The sequence below is a fragment of the Anser brachyrhynchus genome (assembly GCF_964034855.1).
Source record: "Anser brachyrhynchus genome assembly, chromosome: 6".
Classification (NCBI taxonomy): domain Eukaryota; kingdom Metazoa; phylum Chordata; class Aves; order Anseriformes; family Anatidae; genus Anser; species Anser brachyrhynchus.
In genome coordinates, this window is record NC_137700.1 from 35,380,520 (window position 1) to 35,407,944 (window position 27,425).

Sequence of the window (27,425 nt, forward strand, 5' to 3'; positions counted from 1 at the left end):
GCCCAATTGTTACAATCCATACTTAGATCACCCTATGCTCTAATTGGTTGCAATCATATTTAAGTTGAATTGCTGCGTTTAGTTGTTTTGAACTGTGTGAGGTTTGGGGAGGGAAAGGTGGGAGAGCTATTTCATGTTACATGCATCTAAAGAAGGAGAGTTTTGTTGGTGCTTACGTTTGCATGCTTCTGTAAAATTTCTGGCTTAATTTCTTGTTACATATACCAGGTTAGTAATGTATTTTACACTTTGAATTTATAATATTTGAAAACAAGTGTAAATCTGTTTACATGTTTTGTCTCTGAAAACAAACACAAACCAAGCAATACTATTACATCCAAACGTACGTTTTAAAGGCTATGAAGTGAAATTTTATAAGCATCTTTATAAGCATCTGTAGCATCTTTCTAATAAAAGATGAATGCGAATCATTGGTTCAGACCTAGATATAAAGGGAAAAAATGTAAATTTTGCTTGTTTATGAATTCTGCACAGAATCACTTCAGTTTCATCTGTTATGTTGTGGATAATTTCATGAATTTCCATCTATGAGTATGCTTATTATATTAAAATAGTCTTTCATTTATGCAGCTGATCACTTATCTAAAGCAGGTATGTTTCGTTATCTGAATGAAACAAAACCAGAGGATTGGCACTCACATATAACTATCCACTTCTTGTGATATACTTTTGCACACATAGGCTGCGCCGTTGAGCTACCAGTCAGATAAAACTGTTTTCTTACTTGTTACTGTGTAATGGGTGGGAAGATGTACTTAACAGAACTGGATATCAGCATCTTTTTGTGTTTGTTACCATAATGGATTTGGGGGAAAATGCAGCATCTTTCTAAGTACCTACTTGTAATGTTTGTCAGTGTCTTATAAGTTTGACCCTATTAGATTTTTTTTGTATCCGTAAATATGCTGTAGTTACTTTTTAATACAGTGCTTATAACACACTTATTTGTTCTTTTGAAATGGATATCAATATCCTATTAAACATTTATCTGCATACCAGGGATATTAATAATAAATTTACAAAAAAAAAAAAAGGCATCTGGTTGTATTTTAAAATACGCTTGATATATATGTAGTTAAAAGGTGTTATTCCTGAACAGGATTTAAACTTAATTCATTTCTAAAGCTGTCTGTTACTCTATTTAAAGTAACTTTTTCAAAAACTGTAAAGATACTTTTATAGATAGATAGATAGATATGTTTGTATATCTGTGTGTATACATATATATATATATACATACATATATGCATATGCTTTTAATTTAGGTATTGAATTTCATCCATACCATAAGATCAACCAATTAACCTCTCTATTTGTGAAAGGGATTTGAGAAGTCAAAGTGAATATTATTGCTGCTCATCTAATTGAAGATGTAAAATATTCTGTAAGTCTAAGCAAAAGATTATTCTGTTCTGCTTAATTTGTAATACACATTAGTAATGTATTTGCATAAACACTAACCAAGTCTAATATGGGGGGAGGGGGCAGAACCTCTGAGCAGGGTGTTTAACAATTTTAGTTTCCTGGGTTTTGTTGTCTTTTAGTATTATATATTGGGTATTTCCACTTTTTGAATCATAAATAGGGTACAATACATGGAAAATGTAAGAACATTTATATGAAATTAGCAGTCACTTAATGAAAGGAAGGCATTAAAAAATGAGTGAATTACCTTCTGTAATGGAACTATTACACCTTCAGTTAATAACTGATTGGTGAGATAAACTTCATACTGTGTAGGTCTGTGATATGCTGCTGAAGTTGCTGTTTCTGTTTCAGAAAACCTTCTGTTTAGAAATGTGTGCTTTATTTTTAAGTACCAGTTTGTTATCTGCAGACAATCTATTTTTCTTTCTGACTCTTCTCATTATAATTGTTTTTGCATGTTTCTGTGTGTCTATGTATGTGTTCTTTTTATGAATTTTTGTGAGAAAAAAGTTCTTTTAGTGGGACGTGCTATCTTTAATCATTATTTGAATCTTTTGTATAACTGTGGCTGGTTTTTCTCTCATGTCACTGTGGATTCAGGCTCCGACTTACCTGAAACAAATTCTGTTTGGTACTGATAAGATCACTTCTAATGAAGCAGGATACATTTTTAAATGGTCATTTTCAAAACTCTTTAATATTAATTTCAAATGTTATAACAATATAATGCATTTTTTTCCTAATGTGATTCTATCAGGGTATTATTCTTGTATTTTTATAAGTTTATATGTAGTGATGTTGTAGTTTTTCATTACCAACATATAATGATGTATTCTGGAAATGTGCTGTCACTTAAATGTGTATGTACTTAATTTGGTTAGGAGACATATGTCTGTGATCGCTAAAAAAAGCATAGCAGAAATTACAGTATAAAGAGCAGCAGACAGAGTCATTAGGTTTGAAGTATACCTACCTTGTATATATAAAATAATTACAAAGTAATCAGAAACTCCTCCTTGTTTTCTAGCATATTAAAGTGAAGTTGTATAAATGTTGTACAGTGGCACGGGGCAAGGCTTATTTTATGCTGGCGCAGCTGTGGTTAGGAGATTTGCAGTATCTACAGCTTGAATGTTTAATGCAGTCCAACAGATCTCTGGCCTTGTAATTATTTTTAGTATATATATTACATTGCAATTTCTATTATAGAACTAAGAACCTTGTCTTGGATCAGGATTCTGTTTTGTTATTTGTTGTATAAATGCTGGGGGAAAAATGTTTCCTACCCTAAAACCCTACCAGACAGTCAGGGGAAGAAAGAAGAAGATTAACAGGTAGAAAAGGAGAGAAGAACAGTGATGAGTATTAGCGTTGATTCATTTGCAGATTGCATGTTTTTGCAAAGTTTTGGCTTGTATTTTTTTCTTGTAAGTATTATAGCAATGGAGTTTTAACAGAGGGGTTGAGAAGTTCATAAGGAAAAATAGCAGGCAATTGTAGGTGCGTTTGAAAATCCTTCCAACTATGATGAGCAGGGGGAGAGTGGGAGAATGGGTATTTGCTTGCAGATTTGACTGCTGGAGAGTTTGTCTCTTTGGCCAGTCATACGTATTTGCCAAGAGGATATTATGAATGAAAATTGATAAAGTGTGGTTAGCCAGGATTTGAAAATGAAGATGAACAAGTGAAATACGACATGAGGAGGAATGGAAAGGGGAAGTAGGGGTGAAGGAAGTAGACGGAAGTACTCCAAAGTGTCCTTTAAATGGTCCAAATCACTGGCTAGAAAACAGCAGGATTCATTTTTGTCAAAGCCAGTGAGGAGATTATTTGAGAAACTAGTGCAAAAGTTGATGAAAGCCTGGGCAGAAAGTTTACATATCAGGTGATAAAAGAGCCTGTATTTTGGCATTATGCAGGAAGAATCTGCAAGATTTTAGACCTGGCATGGTAAAAACAACCTGAAGATTATGGGTAGATGATATAATGAGAAAACAGCACAGGCAGCAAAGGAAAAGCGAAAGGGCATGAATTGGGAGAGTTGGAATGGTAGAAAGTTGAAGAACTCTGTTGTAGTTATTTTGAGCTTGAACCAAAAGCTACATATGCCCACACGTTCCTGTAAGAGACAAGTTTTCTCGGATCATGTATTTTTTATTTAAATCTTAATTCTGCTATTGGTACTGTCATTTAATTCTGATGTCAGATAAATACTTAACATAAATCCGGAGGCTAGAACAAAATTGGTCAGCCCAGATTTAACGTGAAAACTTCTGTCTCGTGCAGTATGTTAAATTGTGTGTTATAGATAAAGTAGACAAAATCGGTCAAGATAAAATCACATATTTATTCTTCAGATCATGGACAGCTTACGGAAGGGATCTTTTCCAGATTTTATTTTATTTAGGCAAATGCTAAAAGTGTTAACATTCTGATAAATGTGTCCACTTAACTTTTTTCAATAATTTGATCATTACAGCGCAGCACTTGAGTACCTAGAAGCATGCTAGATCTAAGGTTTAGTTGTTGAATTTGTAGAAGCAATGACTGAATGTGTTAAAACCAATTGCTCAGTTCAATGATAGTAATGGACTGAGAGATACAAGACTAATGTAACTATTTGCTATCATGAAAAAAATTTGAAATAACTCCTACAGCCTTATAAGGCTATGTGAGATTGTATGTCACTTTTGTATGTATACCTAGATGCACAACGTTTCTCTCATCCTCTTTTCTCTCTCTGTCTTAATATATATATGTATGTGCAGGTCTTAAGCTTGGAAGTACTAAAGAAACTACTCTAGTTTGTGTAAAGGGGGGGGGGTATTCTAATGAAGTCATCGTAAAATGAGGCCCCCTCTTTATCTGAGAATGGACTTGTATTCCCAGTCATGTGTCTGTCATTTGAAACTATATCTGAGAAAAATTTTAGCTCCCCTACTGATGTTTTCATTCTGAGGGAGCAGTAACCTGTTCAGTCGTGGCCTCGGTATGGTATATGGAGAGCAGTGACTTATTCTGAAGTTCTTGTTGCTGGGGTGGCAGTGGGGATGGCTTACATTAGACCTTGTAAAATGAAGAAAATAGGTCCGGGAAGATTGTTATAGGGTGTTTGTTAAAGTAATTTGTTTTGCTTGTTTGTTTTGTTTTGTGTTGCTTTGTTTTTTAAATAGTTCGCTGCTGCAATGACTCCTAAATGCTGCACAAAGATTTAAGTAGTAAGTGCTCCCATTTCTTAAGAATTTAATTTTGGGTCCTATGAACGAAGAGGCTTGTGCCACTCTGTACCTATTTAATCTCTTTTTCCATATTTCTTCATACTTATGGACCCTTCCAAAGGGTCATACTGAAAAGGCTGGATTTGCACTGTGTAGGTTCAGCATCATCTACTCAAAGTTTTCTGTGACAGTTGCCTTGTGTGTGCCCTAGAGAGAGAGAGATATTTGACGAGTTTGAACTTAAACTGAAGTGGAGAGAGAAAGAGAGAGAGGCTGCTGTCATACCCGATGGAGGAAAATGATTAGATATTGACAGTTCATGAATTCTTAGATTTTAAGGACGGAGCAACTACTAAATCATCTAGTCTCACCTACTGTATAAAAGAAAGACAGAGAATCTCACCTAATTTTTTCAGTGTTGAACTCAGAAAATTGTTAACATGAAAATATCTTCTCCAGAAAAGCAACCACCATTGGTTTGAAGGTATTAAGAGATAGTGAAGTCACCTTCTTTCCTCTCTTATCATTCCAAAAGTGAATCACTTTGCATTTAAAGGAGTAGGACATCCTGTTGCTATTCTGAGTGCCTGGCTTTGAGGTCCAGTCCAAATTCTTCATATTCCCTTTTCTGAAAGACTAGTAACTGCATAATTAACTGGAACATCCTGTCATGAAAATATTTAAGGACTGAAACTAGGTCTCTTTTCAGTTTTATCATGATAACTGCTTGAATTTCTTAAATCCCTCACTGTAAAATATGTGGTTTTTTACCTCCAGTTTGTAAATCTTTTTTGTAGCCCTTCTCTGTACTTCTCAGTTATTCAACACCCTTTTTAAAATATGGACTGGAGAAGTAAGCTTTCAATTCAGTTTGGTATTGCGTTTCAGGAGAATATGATTCACGGGTTATTCACAAAGATTTTGCAAGACACCATGAGGCAGCCTCTGCGTTGCTTTTATCTTTTATGTTTGCCAAGTTATCACAGTGTGTCATACCAAGGCTGGTTTACTTTGTCTAACTGTAGAAAATGTGGTAAAGAGTGAAATAAGGTCTCCTGAGCACCCATGTTTCATGTTTTCCTCCTCTTAAACATGCAATTCCCACAACTGAGATCAGCAGAAGAGTAAGTCACGTCTACAAGTACCATGGAAACTTCTGTGGACTATAGAAGTTGGTACCACAAGTGACGACCCTAATATGCCATTTCTCTCTCATGTGCTGATAACATCAACATCTCCTTTGCAGCCTTTAGTGCAGAGAAAAGACCATGATAAAGCCCCCATCTTGCTCCTGCCTTTGCCACCCTCTTTCTCCTGCCACAGTCCATACTTTAATCACGGGGCCTGTAGAATGACTGCAAGTCAGTGTCTTAGGTGGGGTGATACTTTTTTTTTTTTTTTCCTGCCTATGAATAACAGAGATCCCTGCTGGCTTTTTTATTATGATTTGATGGTGATGTTAGAGTTTTAAAATGGGATGTGGCCTGGAGGGCATGTGCTTCAAAGTAGCTCACCTACTTTTCTTGGTGTATTGCAGTGTGTCCCTCTGGCAGGAGAAGTGTCAGAATCCTAATTTTTTTTTCACCTGTCTGCAAGATTGACATCTCCTGGGCTGCATGCTATGACTTACAGGAATTTGTTGTTTTCTGAAGCAGGAACATCCCGAAGCATGTCCTATTTGCAAACTTAGTAAGTGCTGTATGCAAAGTGGAAGAATACAGTGATAGGATAAGGCACAATTTATATCCTTTCAACTGCATCTCATTTTTATGACACTAACAAACAGCTCTGTGAGGAGATGACAAACTTGCAGCAGAAATACAGCTGTGTAGTGGGATTCTTGCAGTTAGCTGTAGCCATTCCAAGGGATGGTGTAGGGCCAGAAACGACAGTCAAATTGCTGGTAAAGGAGGGGCATGTAGGTAACATTGCCGTGATCAGAAGTGTCCCACTAGTGGCCATTTGTAATTAACAATGGGGATGAGCTTGTAATTAGGCATCTGATTCTACTGTGTGAAATTTTAAGGTTGAATTTGACCTCTCAACATTTAGGTTTCCATCTTTAAGCAGTGACTACTTCTTGCATTATTCATGTCAGTAATCTCATGACATTATCTGAAGTGACTTATTTGTAAAAGGTGAGCAGTGTTAGCAGATGAGACCCTAAAGTCAAGAGACTGATTGAGACCCCAAAATACTGTTAATCATTTGAATGTGTTTTTTTTTTTGTTTTGTTCTTTGAAAACCTTTAGGAAAAAAAAAAAGTTTGTCTTCTCTACCTTTTTCTGGGACAAAGTATTAGGTATTACAGAGAAGCATGCTGACATTTCCAATACAGCACTTGCAATTGCTGGTATGAACCAGTTTAAAGGACAGACAACCTTAAAGTCTGTGTTAGCTTTCCTAATCATGTTCCTTTCCTTAGGAGATGGCAAGAATGTGAGATCCAATAGTTCTAGCTTCTCTTTTGTTCTTCACCATCAACTTGCAAATTTCTGGAAGGTTGAGTCTCCTTCATATTCAACTTCCCATTCCACGTAGGGAAGTTGACTATCAAGAATTGCTTAAGGACAACATTGTTGGAAAAGATATGTTCTATCCCTCCCACTGCAGTGTATGAAGTGTCAGGTTCTTTTGCTCGTTATTCATTTGTTTTTCTTTGTCTCTCCACTGCTTTGTAAGTCAAAATCCCATACTGAGAAGAGGTGAGCTAATATCAGCTAGCGCCTCACCAGCGTGCATTTTTAAGGAACTTGATCATTTGGTTGCTTCTCATCCTCTGTTTCAGAAATTTCTTTGTGTGCAAGCAGTACAACTAGAAAAATGACTGCATTATTGTGTATGTCAGACATGTGATTTTAATATTTGTTTATGGAATTTTAACCCACGATAACTGAAAGAATAATAGTTTTGATATACATATAAACGTGAGGTGTCTGTCCTAGTTTGCACCGCTTCCACCTACCCTGCTTTCTTCAGATGAGCAACATTGAATGACTGGCAAGAAACTATAAAAAGCTGTCTGGGTTATAACTAACTGCCCCCACAGAAATTACATACCAGGTCTTTAATGGATCAAAATTTCCCTAAGCTCTGAGTTAGAGTATTTTTTTTAAAGACCAAGAACCATCATTCTTATCTGCATTAGTATCCAAACTACCACCAAATCAAAATAACACTTCTCAGGCCATCTCTCTTCTTGTGTTTGTCCTAGCTAGAACAAACAACCGAGTTCATACAATACCCTACAATGCTAAAAGGTCTTAACTTTGGAATTCGAGTTTTAAATGAAACAAGAAGAAAATGATTTTATCCATTAGGGCTTCTTTCAAGACCGTTCTGTTCATCCAGAGTTTCTTGGCAGTGTGAATTAAAAAGGGGAGATTCTCAGCTCAGGGTGGCTGGCACTGTTTCATTTTTTTTAATCCAGGTATTAAATTGCCAGTGCGTGAAGTTTTGTGCATTTTGTTTCTAGCTGTGCATTGCATTGAGGAAATTCAAACTGTCTTGATAGGGCTGTCAATGCCTTCATTATCAGGTTGGGTTCCAGGAACCCATTTTGCTACTGCGTGACCTTTTATACCAGTCAATAAAGCCGGTGAATTTGTGCTGGTGTACAAATGAAATAAGACAGTAATGAGTCAGGCCGCAAAAAACAGCAAACAGCAAGGTATCGGTATATTTATCACTGGGTATGGCAGCTGCCATTGACCTGTGTAAAGAAGTTTTACACTGGTTTGGTTAAACCTTGCTTAAACATTTGTCTTCTGTGTGAATCATGCAATCCAGATCTCTTTGTGTCGTTAAATTAAATGTATACTCAAAATCTGCTTTAGATTGCTGTGTTCATACGATTTATAACCTACAGGGCTTTCTCCCACTTTGCTCACCTGGCTGTGTTTTGCAGGGGTCCTCAGGAGAGCGTGTGCTGGTGTCCTTCCAGACACCCCCAGTGAGTCAGGGAAGGGGAACAACTGCTTCTCAGGAGTGCCTTGTGTGCCTTCTTCAGACCGATGTGTTTTCTGTAACCACATTTATTAATATTCCTATTTTAATGCATCTGTGTATGTATTCACTGTATCAGGAGTGTGGTAGCATTCGGTTTTGTTGTCCTGAGCGCTGCTGTTTGTGTCTGCAGTTCAGTCTTTCAGCCCCGCGTATTTACCAGCCATTCAGGCCGCTTGCGGTATTCACGCATACATTATGTAAAATAAAATAAAATAAACTACATTATTAAGACTGTGGGGGCTGTGAATAGATTATTACAATTTGCCTATCATGGTAATGACACCTGTTAGAGGTGTGATACAAAAGGTAGTGACAGGCAGTGTAATTTAGTAATTGTAGCCATTGTACTGCGGAGCTGGTCAGTTCACCAGGCAAGTACAAAGAAAGCAGTGTTAAGGCTAAGCAGGGGTGGGTAAGCTTAATAGACAGAGCTGGTGCTCCGCTGAAAGAAACTTTTGGTGGAGGGCTAACTCCCAGGGGAAGGAGTTAGAATGAGTTGAAAAGAATGAACAGAAGTATAAAAATGGTACGGGTCTTCTTGTTTCTGTTCTTAAAGTGATAGAGGACTTCTGGTGGTGATCACGGCTTGTCCCACTTGCTCAAGGAGAGCAGAGGGAGAGAAGGAAACTTTCTGAAATACTGAAAGGCTAGGAGGCTATTCGTTTATTGCAGCCACAGCACTGAAGTAAGGCCAGGCTCGCAGTTGTCTCTTTCCTCATCTGGCAGAACATCACAGCTAGGTTTGGCAAAATTGTTTTTCTACTGAGGTGGTGATCAAGGAGTCACAGGGTCAGAAGGTAAATTTGAGAGGTCACAGAAAGCCACTGCTGTCAAGTTGTAAACTCATGCCCTGGACAGATCTGCGTGTATATGATTTGAGTGCTCGTCTGGGTGGCATCCCTGCCCCCTGCTATCTGAAGAGTTAAGTACGGTCTGAAAAGTTAACTGAGGCCTTCAGTGGTTTTTTTTTGCTGATATATAGAAACCATAATATTCATGGTGGGTTTGGTGTTGTTTTATTTTTTTTATTAGAGCTGAAGATACAAGGTCAATTTTGTTACTAGTTCCTTTGTAAGTGTGTTTGTTTTGTAAACAGTTTGGAGCACAGACCACAGCTTCCATACCTTGGGCACAGAGGATTGAATGGTCAATGCTTTGTTAATAACAGACAGCATTGCTTTCAATCACTTTGTGAGCCAAAGAGCAACACAAAGACCACGCAAATTAACCTTTTCCCTGATGCAGTATCCCTATAGACTCCTAAGAGACTATGTAAAATGCATAGTCATTAATTAATTTTCTGTTTCTGTAATGATGAGAATGCCAAATAGCTTATAGACTTCTTATACCAGACCTGTCTTTTTTTTTTTTTGAAGTACTTTGAGCTTGCCTTTATCTCTTCCTCCCTCTACCCCCCATCTGGATATTTGATTTTCCAGCGAGTGTATTGGTCTTTTTTCATGAGAAGCTGTAATTATTGAACAAATTGTTGTCACAATGAAGACCTTTTTAGGGTTTCATGAGGATGCATTAGAAAACAATAGTCGTGCAAGATAAGTAGTAGACAGAGCACTGCAGCATATTAGGGCCAGATTGACTCATTTAACAGCTTTAAGAGAACAAGGAAGTAGCCTGAAGTTAACAAAGATCTGCACAGCAGGGCATTTATGCTAGCAAATACTAATTCACATTTGGTAAACAGTATAAACAGATTTGCAGGCAACACCAGGCATCCCATTTAAACGGATTAGGTGTGTCACTTACCTATTGTCTGGGCTGAGGAATGTGGGGTGCTCAATATGCTCCTTGCAATTAGCCCAATTAGGCAGACACGCCCTTTGTGCAAGCCAGTTACAGGGCACTTAATCCATCGATTGGAAAGGTAATATTTCTTCTGTGAACTGAGAGGTTTGTCCTGTGGTGCTACTTGCATTTTTGCTGATTCCACACCTAGCCGTTAAAGTGACCACGCTTCATGTGCCAGTCAGCTGGTTGATAAAGTGTATTTGATTTTTATAAACTGTGCAAACTGGTGTATTGACTTTGTTGCAGTCAGCTGACGGGTTGCTGCAAGAGGAAGGGAATACCAAAGAGCTTCGTAATTGGAGCAAAACCAAGTGTTAAATGGGCCATCCCTGTGGTCTCATGCTAAGTGCGGAGCGAGACTTATGTTCACAGTGCACCACCCTTACTAGTGACTTGCTTTTTTTTTTTTTCCCAGTAAGGGTTAAAAACACAGCAAAGGATTCATGCGATATGCATGCTATTATCACTCATTTCTGGAGGAAGTGATTCATGTTACGCTGGGGCTGCAGAAACTCCCGCGTTCTTTGTTTCCTGCCTGTCATTCAGATGGTGAAGGCCAGTTTTCCAGTCTCCCCCAGCTAGCTGGAGGGTCAGTACAACGGAGTCCCTCTGAGGCTCGGGAGGAAGTTAGAGAGCCAGTCTCAAAGGCACCTTCCTAGAAAATTATTACAAAAGAAGGTTGAGTAAAAATAGGAGAAAAATGAGCTGGCATTCAGCCGAGCACTTGCACATTGTCTACAAACATCTGAATTAATTGTGAATTATACGCCAAAGTAAAATCGAGCTCTGTGCCAAGAGAGAGGAGCTGAAGCAGAGTGCATTTCTCCTTGCACACTCTCGCAGTCTTCTGCTGGCTGCATAGGGTCTCGGCGCTGAGCTGGGGAGGCAGCGCTGGGTGCGGGAGTGGCGGTGCAGGCTGGCAGCACGCTCCAGAGCTTCTGCACACCTCACAGCTGGCCTTTGCAGAGGCCTAATCAGACTTGCACCCTAAGGGGTCACTGCAGTAGATTGGGCTGATACAAGCTAAGTCCTCAAACACAGGTGGTAAAATCCTCACCTAATGCATCCTGAGCTTCAAATCTGCCTAGGCCCACACTGTCGTCATCAGTGCCCATTTTATCAGTGATCCTGTTTCAGAAATCCTTCCCTAGCTTTGTAAGGTTGCCTTTCTTTGAAGAAGCTTCTCAGGCTTGTAAAAGATCTTCCTGGAGGTAGAAATACAAAGTTCACAGAGCACAGGTAGGAGAAGAGATTTGGCATTGGGCTCCATTTCCTAAGGAAAGTGAAAGAATTTCCTGTCTGTGAAACCAAAAGGAGGTCATTCCACTTGGCTCTTCTAGGTTAAAGTATTGTGCATAAAATTATCATATAAAGTGTGAAAGAGTGCTTCTTTCAAACAGACAAGAAATTGGATCAAAGGCAACACACCTCTGCTTGAGAGCAGCCTTTACTTCTCGTGAAATCACTGGGGCTCCTTGAAGGGTTGAAGGCAAGGATGTGGCTGCTGCCCTGCTTGTGGCCACATTCAACCTTCCTGGAGTCAGGCTCAGTGTTTGTGTACGGTGTTTAAAGGGTAATAGCACTAAACGCTGCCCTCACAAACCACCGTAATTACTTCTACTGCTGAAAAAAAAAAAACAGAACATGAACAAAAATATCGTAGAAAAGCTATTTCTAACACTAGTGCTGCTCTTTATGGCTAAGTGGCAGCCATCATTTTTTTCCTAAATTATGTGTTCTTTTTTCAAGCATTTGGATGATGCAAACCAGATTTTTGTGGCAGCGTTATTGCTCATAGCCAAAAGAGCATTCAAGGAAACACTGTATTTCTGCTAAATTGCCATTTATTCAGAACACTTTGAGTTGTTTATCCCTTTTCATTCTCCTAACAAATCAAGTAGTCATTGAGCTTGTATTTCTGAACATAAGTTCAGTAATAATTTTAGGAAAAGTAAGATCTATCATCCAATTTTCAGAGGGTAGGGGGATATGCAAACTTCTGGCTCTCAGGCTATTTTTAAAAGGAAAACTCCCCAGGAAAACTGTTTTCCAGTAAAACTTCCTGTTTGTTTTGGATTTTTTTCTTACGTGTAATACTATAGTAGAATTTTTTTTGATGTAATTGCATTCTGGATGGTGTTCTGGAGTTATTTTTTGTTTTGTTTACTCATTGTCTGGAATGATGCTGTTAGCTTAGAGAAAGAATGATTGTTAGCATTCATTAGAAGAATACTGTGAATGCCTTTTTAGTTATTCACATTGCTTTTTATTCACTTTGAGTGTTCCTAATAGTAAGTGTTTAATGGAGGGAATGTTCCAGAGAAAAGAAATGGTAAGAGATAATCATGCAAAGGTATGTAATTATGAATATTTGTCTCAGGCATGTGAATATGAAAGTTCTTTGGGGTTCATCCAGTCAGCAAGTAAGAACAATAACGTGAGATGGAGGTGATTAATCTTGTGTTGCAGAGAGAAAAATAAGAATTGCAAGTAATCAAAATAGTATCTAGGACAAATAGTTCACAGGCAATCCATAGGCCACACATGTTCACATGAACAAATTATTGAATTGTTTCAAGGTGAGCACATGTGTATACAAGAAAATTTTTGTATGCTGTCGTGAATGGAAAAATGTACTAATACAGTTGCATAAATTGTTTATTTTATGGATACTACACAATTCCATTTTCAAAACAGTTTCTGTTCTGCTTGTAAAGAATGGGAAGTACAATCATTAGCTTAGAACCGACTTTGCAATTCAGACTTTTACATTAAAGAAAGCAAGGTGACAGTCAGCTCTATCTAACGCATGCTATATCCCTGAAAACATTGTATCATTCACCTTTGAACATAATACTGCGATTCATTTTAAGATGAAAGCTTTTAGAAGCTAGAATGAAGGATCAAAATAAACATTTTTCTTTGTGGTATTTTCTGATTTGGGGCATTTCTGCACTGTATGTTCTCTTGTTCTGCCGTTTGGTTTCTGCATAGCTGCTAGTTCCCCTCTTTAAAAAGTCTGGAGTTTTTATAGGGATATTTTTTATCCTTACTAGGCATTGTAACTTTTAGCTCAATAGTTTTTAATTTGATTACAGTGAATTAAGTTTACCTTAGGATATTTGGAGCCCCATAGAGAGCTGATCTGATTAATTACTGTACAAAATAGATTGTTAAAATAACTAGGTTTTATGCAGTTTCTCTTTGTTCTTTCCCATAGCTTCTGCAATTCATAGACATTGATACTGCTGGATGAGTGAGGTTAAAGCAGGAGACGAGTTCCCACAGGCTTTCTCCCTTTTCTGATTTCAAGAGCAGACTCCCATGGGTGTGGACCATGTGGATCCCCCCACTAGGGCTGCGGCGTGTGCCTGCCGGTGTGTTGAATCCCGTCTGTCAGTCCAAGTAGACCAGCAGAGGAATCAGGATGGCCTTATGTATGGGTCATTATGACTTTAGCAGCAAATGAACATCTCTAATGCAGAGTACAGACTTAAGTTTGTTTTATTTATGGTTTTAATTGTAGCAACCTTCAATAACCACAGCCAGAAAATATATTATACTGACTATCACTGCTCCTGGCCTGTGTAGCGTCTGGGCTATTTGTGAGCAAGCAGAGTCGAGTCCTCAGCGCTCAGGACATCGCTACTCTTTTTTATGGGTTTGCACAGGTCAGGGAGGTTAGTGGTTTGTATAAGCAGATGTGGTCCTGCTCTTGAACCAGTCCTTAGCGTAGACACAGCTTCCAGTCATATGCTTCCTTGTATGACAAAAGTGGTTTATACCACTCTTGGGCAGCTTATCCCCCCGTCTGCAATTTTGGCAGGCTCAGTGGTGACAAAGTGGACACAGTTTTAAGCTGGGTGGTGCAACAGGATATAAGGGTCATTCTGAAGGGAAGGGAAACCACCTGTGTTGGCCACGACTTGTATTTTTGCTGGATGCAACTGCACAGCAGGAACTAGAAGGGGGAAGCCACCACGTGCTCCATGCTCCCAGGGCCTTCGCGTGTCTGTGTGCCGCCAGAGGTGGCGAGGGGCAGGTCTTAGCCCAGGGCAAACAGTTCGCTGCCTTTGTTCACTCCCTCTTTCTCCAGCACAGATCAGCATGAATAAAAATGGTGCTTTTCTGGAGAGAGGCAAACTGGCTAATACAATCTCATCAGCCTTTATACCTCGGACTGGGGGTTTCCAGAGTTAACTCAGGTCTGTAGCCGTGAAGCCCAATATCAATCTCTTCAAACGGGCCAGGGATTTCCAAAGCTGAATCAGGTTTGTAGAGATAAAGTCCACGATTTTTTGTCTTCAAACAGACCGTGCGGCCTTCAGTTTGTGAGAGATTTGTTAATGCAACCCTATGCGTTTTCTAGCTCTGATTCATTTATAGATTTTCTGTGATTTTTTTCAAATCTTCCATTTAAGCTTGGCCATTTGTAATTTTCCTCTGACAGCTGGAGAAGTGGTGTGAAGGGAGGAGAGCTGCGATGTTACTTACTTTCCCCTTTTGGGGTATAGGCCTCATTTTATGGAACTATTGAAAGTTCTCAGTAGTTTAGTCCCTTTTTGAAGCAGGAAAGGCACTGCTGCACTGATGTCATCAAAGAAAAATGAGCTGGTATTGAGCTGAAAAGTGCATAAAAAGTTTATGGATCTTTTAAAAAAGTTTTACCCTGAACTGCAGCAGTGGATTTTAACCTGAACAAAACCAAATCAAGTGTTAAACCTTTCCACATTTGGATTTTGTAATGGTAACTGAAACTTTAAAGGCAGCGTGAGAGAGGCGAAGTACTTAGTGAAAGGCCATGGCGATGTGCGCTGCTGAGGCATCCAGAGCAGGAGCAGGGCTGGGCCTGCCGGAAAGAGATGCTAAAACTCACTTAAACTAGTCTGGTGCCAAGAATTTATCACCCATCTGTTTTGCCTTGATTTTATGTTTCATTATCACCTGCAAAAAAGTCTGATTTCTGAGTATTTATTGTGAAATTAATAAAAGAGTTTACAAGGCAGTGCTGTAATGCACTCCAGGGTGTGTCCTGCTGGCCTGGTGCCATTTCTGAAGTTGCTGGAGTTGTTGCTCATAAAGTTTGTGCTTCGGTTTGTGGTCAGCGCAGAACAATATCCCAGGAAAAATACTGCATAGTGCTGGCAGTGCTACCTGGCGGAAAGCTAGCTGGCATGCACGGCCCCAGACTGTGTAAGGGCTGTGCCTATAGCAGGCTTTATCCTGCGCTGTACCTGATGTGGCACCGAAGTTGTGACTACTTCCTTATAGTCACTGTCATGCTATTTGATTCTTTTCTCAGAAACTCATATACGAGATATATATCAAAGATGTTTGTGATAAGATGCATCTTTAAATACGTATATACGTATGCATATATGTTTAAAATGATGAGGAGCTAATCCTTAAAGAGAAGTCTAAAGATGAGGGAAGACTCTTGGAGCTAAAAAGTTGAAGAGTTTCTTAATCCATTGCTGTCTTTTCTCAGCAATGTAGACCACAGGAGTTGTGAGATTAGGTATCTTTTTAAGAGTTGTAATTTTGCCTGGCATTGTGTAGGACTCGGGTATATTTTAATAAGCGTTCAGCACTGCCTTTTAGTAGCAACTGCAGCTTCTGTGCATGCCAGCACTGGGCAGCCTCAGTCAAGTAGCTTTTTCATTTACTATTTCTTTTTCTTTTTTTTTTTTAATTTACTTTTGCTTTCCATAGTGCATGCTATTAACATCTAAATGAGTTTTCTGCAAATAGGCCAGGAATTTGATCAACTCCAAAATATAGGACATACTTAAAGGGTTTCTTTCAGTGTTTGGCCACTGTGTTTTGTTTTTTTATTTGCTCTCTTCCCCCCCACCCACCCCCCCTTTTTTTTTTAAAGTGTTCAGGTTAGTTCTTTTTAATTTCTTTTCAAAGGAAGCATTGTTAAAAGTTTAAGCCTGGTAGACTGAGAAAATTTAATTAACCAGATTTTTGATACTTAAAATTGTACTTATCAATGGGATAATTGCAGGGTGTTGGGTGCAAAATGTATATGCTGAAGTTTCTTTAAAACTTCTGTTGCTTATTATCATTACTTTGTTATTCAATTAGTATAGTGCTTAAAGGCTCAAACTATAATCTAGACTTCACTGTAGTGAGTACTGTACAAGCACATGGTATGATTTAGGATGTGAATGGATGATTGTGATCAATTCAGCTGTGGTAGCTTCATGATTTGCTTCTCAGATGAGCAACGATAACCAATTGTATATTAATTACTGCTTTGTTGCAATCAATGCTGGCTTGCAATGGTGGCTTAAACTGATGTACTTTTCTCTGTAACTGCAGTGGTTTAGAAGTACATAATGGAGTAAGAACATTCAGTTCGGGCAGTGAATGGATGCCCCTGGGCTTGCAGCAATTTCATCAGCTACCTATAGCCAGAGTCCTGGAACTGAACTACTAAGAACAGGGTACATGAGGTTTGGGAGAAAAAGAAATGTTAGGAGTTAAGTGCAGGAGGTTTCCAACATCCAGTACTATGCCCCATAATACTGTTCCTGTCTGACTGCTCCATATTTTTCTGCTTATTCCGCTAGTGCAGACCTTAGAAATCCTGAAAATCTTCCATCAAACCTTGTGGACTATTAATTTCTTCCTCTGCTGTTCCAGTCACAGTTATTTTGAGGCATGGTCCTTTACTCAAAGTGTAGTGGTAATTAATGCCTTTTGCTTTTGTGGAAAACTCCTTCCACAAGTGCCTCATGCTGCCCAGAAATGCAGAAGCATCTCAAATATTTTAGGGTCAACACCAAATCATTCAGGAACTAGCTAGCAAGTCATCTTATTTGGAGTATAGGTGTTATGGCTTTCTGTTTGGACCTTTCCTGGGTTAGCAAGCACAGTCATTATTGGTAGTGTTAGGTGATGGTTGCACTTGATGATCTTGTAGATCTTTTCCAACCTAAATGATTTTATGATCCTATGATTCACCAACTTAGAGATGTGGTCTACACTTCTCTGAGCTTCCGAAATACAGAATTTGTTCCCTTGCATAGCACAGCAGTCAGAAGGGAAGACAACATCTATATGGTTAAGGTTTGTGCGGTCTATCTTCAAATGCATTGGCAGATTTTATATAAATCCCCAAAACACAAAGTAGTTACTTAATGCTATGTCAAATATATCACTTACATAATTGATATGGATAAAATTTGATATGTGCATGCATATCCAGTTCTAGACCGAGCACATGAACTACTTTTGTACCTTTTCTCCAAAGAAAATTAACTTTTTCAATTTCAGCCAGTGTTGATGGTGGTTGTCTTCTTTCTATAGCCATCTCCAAAAGTATGTTATGAAGTAAAGGACACAGCTGCTGTCCTTTCACAACTTACATATATAGACAAACACTGGTTCTTATCTTTTATACAAATGAAGTTAATGAACGTGTGTTAAAGGTAAAGCTGTGCTCTTCTCCCCTTGTGGCTGAAAGTTCTGCCAGTCAGAATTTCAGTTTACAAAGCCAGGTTAAACATATGATGTGGATTGGATATTTTGTTGATTGATTAATTTATTGCTTCACAGTCTGTTTAGGCAACCTACATTACTTTATGATTTCAATATGAGAGTTACCTATGGGCCAACTCCAGTTCCTTTTATTGTTCCACTTGGAAACAAATTCTTATTTCTTGCTTTGAATGGCAATCTGTCAGCCAATAAGCCAGTTTTAAACTAATTATTATAGGCGTGAAGGCCTGCAACAGAAATGAAGATTTCTCCTGTTTTGTTCACTTCAAAAATTGATGTCCTTTCTCCTAAATCACAAAAGTATCAAAAATGAGAGTAAGCAAATAACAAGACCTTTTTATACACCACAAAAGTGTGTGGTTTTTTCTCCACTATCTTCTGAAGCTGTCCATACTTAGACATAGGATAAGAATAGCCATTGTTATTGCCATTAAAACCTCTGTGCACCCTGCATATACTATAAGTGTTATGTAATTCACCAGCTTTTCAGCTATGAGGGATCTTTTTACCCCTGGCCAGATCAGCAGGAAGTAGGTTTGTGGATTTTTTGGCTTTCCTTCTTAGTGTGGAACAGGGTCTGCTTTCTGTGCTCGTTTGTGACTTTTGAAGAAGTCACCCAGGTTTTCAAGGGCTTAGAACGCCGGCACGTCCTTGATCTTTCTCATGCTCTTCCACTCAAGCACAGTAATGGTGGCTTTTAATCTTATAGGCTTTTTTCATGTTTGTTAAAGGATTCTGCAAGGACCTTCTGTTTCTGGTGTATGTTGGCTTATAGGATAGATGTTCTGTGGCTGATTCTGAGCTAGACATGTATTTGATTGCAGTGTTTCTTGCTGTTGATCTCTTTTCTAATATCCACTTTATATACATAGTAATATATTAATTCTCTCATTAAAAATTTGTAGCTATCTTCAGTTACCCATTCTTGCAAATAGAACTTTCCCATGGGGAGGTACTGAGAATGTTGAGGTGACTTCAGTAAATACCTGAAGTTTAACTTGAGATCCCCAAAAATAAAATGTGGTTAAAAGGCCATGGACATATATCCCATCTTGACCTTTTTATTTGTTAGAACGCTTCAGGCGAGAGTAGATAGAGAAAAGGAGAACAAGGACACTGTAAAATGCTGCAGTTGCGGCTCTTTTCGAGTTGCTTTCACATTCTGATACCCCATTAAGAGTTCAACAGCGTGCTCTGAGAAATGCCTGTTCTGCACTTGAATATCTGGTTTCATGGAAATGCTGCAGTGTGTGCTTCCAAAATGATGACTTATATTTTCATTCTTTTTTTTAGACTTAATATGTACAGTGATTGAAGAGCAAAACCTTAATGTTAGGGTGCTATTTATATACAGATTTCTAGTGTTCATGAAACGGTATGTGTGTACACAGAAGAATGAACTCAGTTCACGAACAGAACTTCATTCCAGGTAGACACATTTATTGTATTGTGTATCCAGGCCTCTCCAGACACTCAGCTAAACTTTGTTCATGGTCTATACCCAAAGAGGAACCATAGTTCACGTAGAATTGCAGGTCATCACGTGGCTGTGTAGTTGAGGCTGTGTAGATCAAAGGCACATTTATGCAATTAGGAAAGAAGCACTATCTAGAATCACAAAGCGTATGGAAACCATACATTTTTCTTCACCTGGTCTCTTTCATTTAAGCCATGTCTCTAGTCTCTGCGAGAAACACTAAAAACTCATATCTTCCTATCTCACATGTTGTTGCTAAGCTCTTGAATAGATGAAAGGATGTTCACTATATCACTGGATCTTGCAGTTGACCACAGTGGTACGTTCTAGTTGAGGAATTTGGCAATTACTTGTGCTTTAGTGGAAATAGTTGAAAGAAGATGGTATTTTCTGTAAGTCAACCTGTTAGAGTCTGGCCTTTATGCTAGATCCTTCCTTCCTGCATAAACAAGGCAATGGAAGATTATTCAGGCTTCGTAGGTAGTATTAGTAAAAACATGGACTGACCAAATGCAGGTAATGTTCAACTTGGAGAAAGATTTTGTCGAATCTTGTTACGAATTGTTAAAATACATAAATGTTCCTAGAAGTAGATGGGCATTGTGTGGGTAAGGAGAAATATCGTTTTCAGTTAGGCACTGGAAACTTGGTTATATTTTGGAATTCCCAGAGGAGAAACACTGGCATGATGTCTAACAGATAATGACAGAGGTGATGTCTAAATTAAACATTCATGTTCCTTCACATGGCTATTTGCTGAAATATTTATGTTGGAATATATTTAATTCTTTTTTATGATTAAAGTTTGCACAAAGTATGCATGTTTGTTTACACCCCAGAGATTAGGGTCAGTGTTAGGATGTGAAAGGCAACTGATTAGATACTACTTTGGTTTAACAATTATGTATTTATTTTTTCATAAGGTTTCAAGTAAATTTAAAAGTATATAATTATTTTTTGTCTTCATAAAGTTGTTGAAATCTCATGGGTTTCTATAAAATGGAAGCTGTTATAAGAAAAACAATGTATGTTGAACTAAACAAAAGACAAACCTATGTCACTGCTTGTATTCAGAAATATTAAAAAAAACAGTTCTGTAAAGGTTAACGGTGGTGGTTGGCAACCCTATTGATGGGTTTATTTTTATCATGGGGATTTTGTAGGTTTGATTAACAAACATTGGTTGATTTTTGCAGAATTTTCCTGTGTATTAAAGCTTAAACTTTCCACATCTTTTGGTCACAAGTGTTTCTACCAACTGCTTCTGGTCCTTCAGTGGCAGATTTTCAGCTCTAATCTCAGTAGGTTCTAATATCTAGGTGACACATGAGGTTTGCAAATCTGACTTACACGACACCCCTAATATATAGTATTCCCTGAGCATCCACACGTTTCCAGATCTTTTCACATATTAATACTTTTTTGATTTTATCATAGTGTTGTTGCTTTTTTTTCCATTCTCATTGCTGCTTCAAATAGCTTCCAAGCCTGTTGCTTCTTTGCATTACCTCTCCTTGTTTTATATGCCACTAGCTTCCTATTTTCTAGCTCACTGAAAACAACCTTTCAAGTACTTTCTGTGCTATCTGAAACTCAGTTCTTGGCTCCTGTTCTTTTATGAGTGCACAGTTGGTCAGCTAATGATGATTGCCTCCATCACCCACTGACTGGTTCTGGCTATTTTGCTACATACAGAGCCTCAACAAAAATTAATTCTGCTCATGAATAGTGGGTATGATTTCATCCTATAACTAAACTAATCTAATGGTGAGCTGCCACTGAAGGGCACAGGTACAGACCTCCTCATCTATACAGCAATAGGTAATTTTGTGAGACCTCTTGATGTACTATTAACTTTACACTTCGAGGTATTTACACTTAGTGAATTGAAAATTTACCCTGCAGCAGAAATGGGAGGATACTTAATGGTCAAAGCATCTGTTCTGAAGTAACATCAGATACGACTGAGGAGAATACAGCAAGGCTTGGGTGAACACAGGGAACATAAAGTAATGTCTGTTTGTGCTCTCACGTCCTGAGCTGTTAATCCAAGCCCTGACATGAATCTTGATAGCCCAACTGGTTTATCTAAAGTCTGGCAAACAGGAGCAGAATAAATGTCTGGGAAACATCTGTCCAGAACAGTGCCGAACTCTGTCTGTACTATGGCTCGCCATCAGACCTGTATTGACACAATTTTCCTGTGTCTGCTTATTGAAGAGTTTATGGCCATTTTGCTGCAGGAGCATGATGTGGGGTATCTGTGTATGTGCCTTCAGCTCTTTATATCCAGAAGTTTCCATAGGTACTTTAAAATTTTGCAAGATTATTTTATTGTTCATGTGCACTTTCATCATATTTTTGCTTGAATTTTATAGTCCTTCAAAGCTACTTTTTTGTGAAAAAGCTGATTTTCTTAATTGCTTTTTCAAATTTTTATTCTAAAGTTTATGAAGTTGTCTTTAATCCCCAGCTGATTATTTTTCCCCTTTTGAACTCTTATTTCTTGAAAATCTTGTGTTATAGCTATTTGATTTGAGAAAAAGTGTTTGCAAAACATATCTATGTATTTTAAACTTCTATTTTTGCCACTCTTTACAGTCTGAAGGGCTGTATTACAAATTCCAGTGTATTTATTCATTCCTGCTAGAGAGGCCAAATTAGTTTTTTTCTTTCTTCTCCCATCTGATATTTTGACTTGGAGAATGTTGTAACATTTACATATATACATACCTATACATACACACCTGACTGTCGGTATATCACGACACTGTCCCACAGGCTTCATAAAACTAGAAGATTAGCCTTAACTGTCCACCTTTCTCTAACAAAGCTTGCTGTTTTTCTGCCAAACACAGCAATCAATATGGGATGCTTCCAAAGGAAAGAAGTTGTACAATTTGTGAGAGACATATTTTTTTTTCCACATAGGTTGTTTGAATACTGCAAATTGGCTACCGTAATTATGTAACTCAAGTTAGAATAACTGAAGAAAGAAAAGATAACTTGCTCTTTAGCTCGTCAATGGCTCAAGATAAATTACTCTGCTCTAGGCTGAAGTTAAGTTCCTATCCAAAGTAGATATTTGGGTATTTTGTATGATTTCCTATTTAGCTTGAAGACTTTCTTTTGACATTACAGAGATGTCAAGGCTAAATTCAGTTCAATAATTTCATGATTAAACATTTATTTTAAGTTAGGTTCCTTCCTCTCCAGCGTCAGGAGACCAGTCTTTCCGAACCAGCACAGACATTTTTGAATATCCCCCTAAGTGAACGTTAGCAAGGAATGAATGAGAAATGAGACATTTTGATGTTTTGAAGAGATTGAAGGCAGACAAAAGATGATTTACTGAAGATTTTGTGAAGGAACACCAGTGGCTTTACTTGATAAACAAGTCCAAGTCATTCAGATGAATGCTTAACTCTGGAAGTAAATGATTTTTTTTGTTGTTTGGCAATTTTCATGTGTTCCATCCTGTCCATTCGGGGGACGTATTGTTTTACATTGAATTAGGTAGATTTTACTATTTCTTAAGCAGGGAGTTTGCCGTGGCCAGATCATAGTATTGACAAAATATTTCTTCCTGTATGTGAAGATTTTTTCCACGGATCTCCAAAATACTGTCCTCTTGTTACTTTCCCAAACACATACAAGAGGAATGAACAGCTGACATGTGCTATTGGAAATCAGACTAAAGAAGCCAACCCCTTTTTCTTCATATTGGCATTCATGCTTAATATTAAGATGAGTTATCTTCCTGTAATTCCTACTAGCTTACTGAAGCTTCTGTAAAGAAGATTAAACTTTTTTTTTTTTACAATGGTGAGATGTTACATGCTTTGATAAGGAAATGTTTCTTTTCTCTATGTCAGTTGTTAGTAATACAACAATTGTTTGATAGTATTTCATTCACAATGGCACTCTTAAAATAGTGGCTGCTGATTCATTTTTAAGAAAATAATTACTTGTTTCTAACATCCCTAAAGAAATAATTATGTAATAAAAAATTATGACTGACATATTCATTACCTATAACAAGTGCAAGTATTTCTTGAAATTTTAAGCAATTTCATAGGGTTTTATATTTAAATATTGAAACCTATTAAAATTGCCCATGGAGATTTGTGGGAGAGGTTATCTATGGGCCTCTGCTAATTAATTATGATATATTTTATTTCCATGTGATTTGTCACTACTAGTCCTGTAAGGACTACAGGAAAAATCATTTGTTTAATCTGACTGGGACCTTGTGGCATTTAATTGTAAGCATAACTGTGATACAATAAATCCAAATGAATTTGGACAGTGATTAACAGGGAGCTCCTTGATATGGTAATGAGATTAAAAAAATGGTTCCGAAGTGTTTCTGTGGATTTCATTAACATTTTTGCAACTAAACAATTTTTAGGATAAGAGTGGTTGCTTGCTGTTGACCAGGATACATTACTGGTAGAATGTAACCTGTGTGATGAATATGTAGCATGAAAATATGTTTATGCCTGTATGTAATGTATAAATACTTATGTATGTGTACATATGGAAAGTGTAGAAAGAAAATACAATATAGAAGGCTTATGCTGTATTTAATTTGGTGAGCCAAAGAAAAATACACTGCAGAGTTAACCTTATTATGACATATATTTCAAGCATCCTAAAATGTACTGCTTAACTAATCACACATATGTACTTCTTGCCCTGAAAGCTTATTGTCTAAGACACCTGCAAATATTTAGACATCTGCATAGCTTTACTACTGTAATTCTGATTTTGTTTATCTGTTTTTGTAGGATTTATGCCCAAATGTATCATCAGATGGCAAATTTACAGCATAAAAATGAGAAAGAAGGAGAAAAAAAAATCAGAAATATAGTTATTCAGAAAGCATATATGTTGATCCTTTCAGATGCATTGTCATCACATGGCTAAAAAGCCCAAGTTTTAAAGAATCTATCTATAATTTTGATATTTAGCAAATAATAAATATCAATAATATAGCAAAACTATAGAGAAGAAAAAGAGTATTTCCATTAAAAACATCAAACTGCTGCTTGAACTTCAAGGCAAAGGAATTATTTGTTTGTTTATTCTTGCAACTCCCCTTCTGTTTGTTTTAGTCTTTTTCCAAAACTTGTTTCATCTTCCGCTGTGCTGGTCTGTAAGTGAACTTGATATCATCTGCAATTGTTTGATCATCTTTCTCTTCTTTATACTTTTTATTTTAATACTTTCATTGCTGAAGAAGAAAATGTTGGTTGATTGGAATATTGAAACCGGCATTCTTTGTAACCAGCATTCATGTAACAGCAGTGAATTATTCATATTCTGCCCTGGCAAAATGCTTTTCCATGCTCCAGAAGGAAAAGTGGCTCGGTTTTCCACAACTCCATTCCTCAGCGGTATGATTGCTAACTAGAGGTCACTATCAGCTGTCACTGTAACATTGAGCTTCTTCACCAGTGGAAATTAGACTGTACCACAAACTGGAGACCTAACAGAGGTCACCATTTTGTGGCTTAATGAACAAGCAAGACTTGAATTTCAGACTTACTGCCAGCCCTCAATGTATGGCATTTCCCTTTAGAATCTGGCTCAGGGAAATCTTTAATATGAGGAACATCCGGTATATGGGTGCTTGTTTGTTCATTTGTTTGTTTTCAGTTACTTAAAAAGGGGCAGATGCAGTTCAGCTGGAGGGGGAGTACCTTAATACTCTCATATGGGATGCTACAAATGCCTATCTGCTTTATCCACCTTTGTGCTGAGGTTTCTGCACTGAGCTCAACTTTATGCTTAGTTATTTGCTTGGCCTTCTACAGCCAGCAAACTCTTCCATGCAAGCGTGTTCTTTGTACTACCATGTAAGTTTGTCCACTGCGTTCCTTGGCCCCTGTATTTCTTTGTGTTAGTCATTCCCGTAGCTGCCTCCTGTGTGTGCTGTCCCATGAAATCGCTAGAGGAGGAGCCTCAGTTTTTCTTAGAGCTGGTGTGATGGCAGTCCTGTCACCAGCATAATACAGCTTTCATGTTTCCATTTGGATGTAGAATTAGATAAAGGACTTTGAGACATCCTCTAACCCATGATGTGAGTGGTTTAGCTAGTTTTGTTTTGTTTTGAATCTGGGTTTGAATCAGCAGATTTATTCAATTTGATAAAGGGTTTTACTTGATTAAATATAAAAGAATTTTATTTATATAGGACATATAGGTACTGTTTATTTAGAGATCACTGCAGCTGCCCAGTTGCAGTTCACTGTTAGCTGCAGAGCTTGCATGATGGAACTTTCATAGTACCAAGCAAAGCTTCCTTCCGCTCAGGGCTTGGTACCTGAAAAGAAGAAAGGAAACACATACTGACAGTAGTGCTGAAATCTTCAGCACAGCAATGATTAGCAATAGCATGTAACCAACCAACAGTCCATTGTTTGATTACAGCCATTAATTTGACGCAATCCTCATTGCAGTGGCATCGCAGTCATTATTTCAGGCTGCTTGCAAACTCAACAACATAGTTATGTCATTGTAAATTGTTTTCATTTTCCATCTATGAAGACTTTTCTTGTGCCTGTGAGAGTTAGAAATGTGTTTCTGAAGAGAGCTTAGATGTTGCAGCTGAATATTGCAGCTGAGAGAGAACACTGCATCAAATTCTGCTTCTGTGTTATCGTGGAATATGCAGAACCTTGTTCAAAGGTTGCACAACAGCCATAGTCTAAATGTGTTTTTTTTTCTTTTTTTCTGTTGAGAGACATATGATAAAAGGGCTGTGAGCTACCTAGACCTCAGAGTTGCTTAATAGCTTGTGGGAGCTAGCTACTTGCCAATTTTAGAGCATCGGTCTATCTGACTTAACCACATGTAGACTTACTGGCAGGTCTACTCAAATCAGTGGTGTAATTATTTACTTCTTAAAGAGAAAACAGGCATGCAGTATAATGACCTTACAATAACTTCCAGTTTTATGTGGAGAAAAATAAACAGTTGTCATTTCCTTGTTATTTTGAGGTTTAAGCCTATACCACAAAGGTTTTAAATATTTACTAACTACTATGTTCTCTGAAATTTCTCTATTTAAAAATACAATGAATTTATTCAGGGCAGTCTTTCTATTGCAACAAGCTTCACAATCTCGATTAGAGAACATTATAAATGAATGCGTTTCCACTTCATTTTTCTTGGTATTACTTAACTCTTAATTCAAAGAGTTTATTACATTTAGTATTTTAGCTGCCAGCTTTGCATTTGTTTTTTATTAAATAATTCAAAATATAAAGGCTTTTTTTTTTAATTTGTGATACAGCTACATTCATAGAAAAAATATTTTGGGCATTATAAGTTTTCTAGTGTCACACTAAAGGTTTTCAATGTCATATCTCAAAAAATAACTTCACATCAAAATTATGTTGATGTTGAGGAAACTGAGTAAAGAAGTATTCACTTATTTCTTTTTTATTACTGTTACATTTAAATCCAGTCCGAAGAGGAGAAAGTATTCCGATTTAGCAAGATATTAATTGCTGTATGTTACCTACCTTACCTGATGTGGGTGGTTAATAATTCCATTGCTCCTTTTATACCTTTTTACTTATTTCTAGTAGCTACTCTGAGATCTTCTAGCACTCAGCATTAAAAAGAGATGAAGCTGCAACTTGGCTATGACTAGGGAAGGAAGCAATTCTAGGTCAGTTGTACAGGACTAATGGCCTGGTGGAGCTGGCCATAGGAATTATTAACTTAGGACGTGTATTTGTGAAGCAAGAATTGTATCATTTCAATTTCTAGTATCTTCTAAATGTATAACCTATGAGGTTAGTCATATCTAGGCTTTGTCTTTGGAAATACCATTTTTTCAACCCTTTTTATTTCAAATCCAAGTGGAAAGTTAAAACATTGGTCTTTTTTTTTTTTTCCCCTCACTGAACAGGAAGCTCTGCAGAGTTTTGGCTTGGAAACACTGG

The 27,425-nt window shown here is 37.6% G+C and overlaps 1 protein-coding gene and 1 long non-coding RNA gene across 7 annotated transcripts in view; one reads left to right on the forward strand and one right to left on the reverse strand.

Annotated features, from left to right (window-relative positions):
• The window catches only part of VTI1A (vesicle transport through interaction with t-SNAREs 1A), a 267,370-nt gene that overhangs the window by 88,636 nt on the left and 151,309 nt on the right, over window positions 1-27,425 (forward strand). For 2 of the 6 annotated variants that reach the window (XM_080598013.1, XM_080598015.1), the window contains one exon: window positions 8,575-8,911. The exons of the other annotated variants lie outside the window; for them this stretch is intronic. In XM_080598013.1, coding sequence (XP_080454139.1) covers window positions 8,575-8,708 — 134 coding nt within the window. In that variant the 3' untranslated portion in view covers window positions 8,709-8,911. Of the gene's footprint in view, window positions 1-8,574; window positions 8,912-27,425 lie in introns of those variants that run through there. 6 annotated transcript variants of the gene reach the window in all.
• On the reverse strand, window positions 1,412-24,250 carry LOC308197497. Its single transcript, XR_013952989.1, has 3 exons — window positions 10,440-24,250; window positions 8,558-8,689; window positions 1,412-4,874 (listed from the first exon to the last, which is right to left on the reverse strand). It is a non-coding gene; the product is annotated as an uncharacterized lncRNA (long non-coding RNA).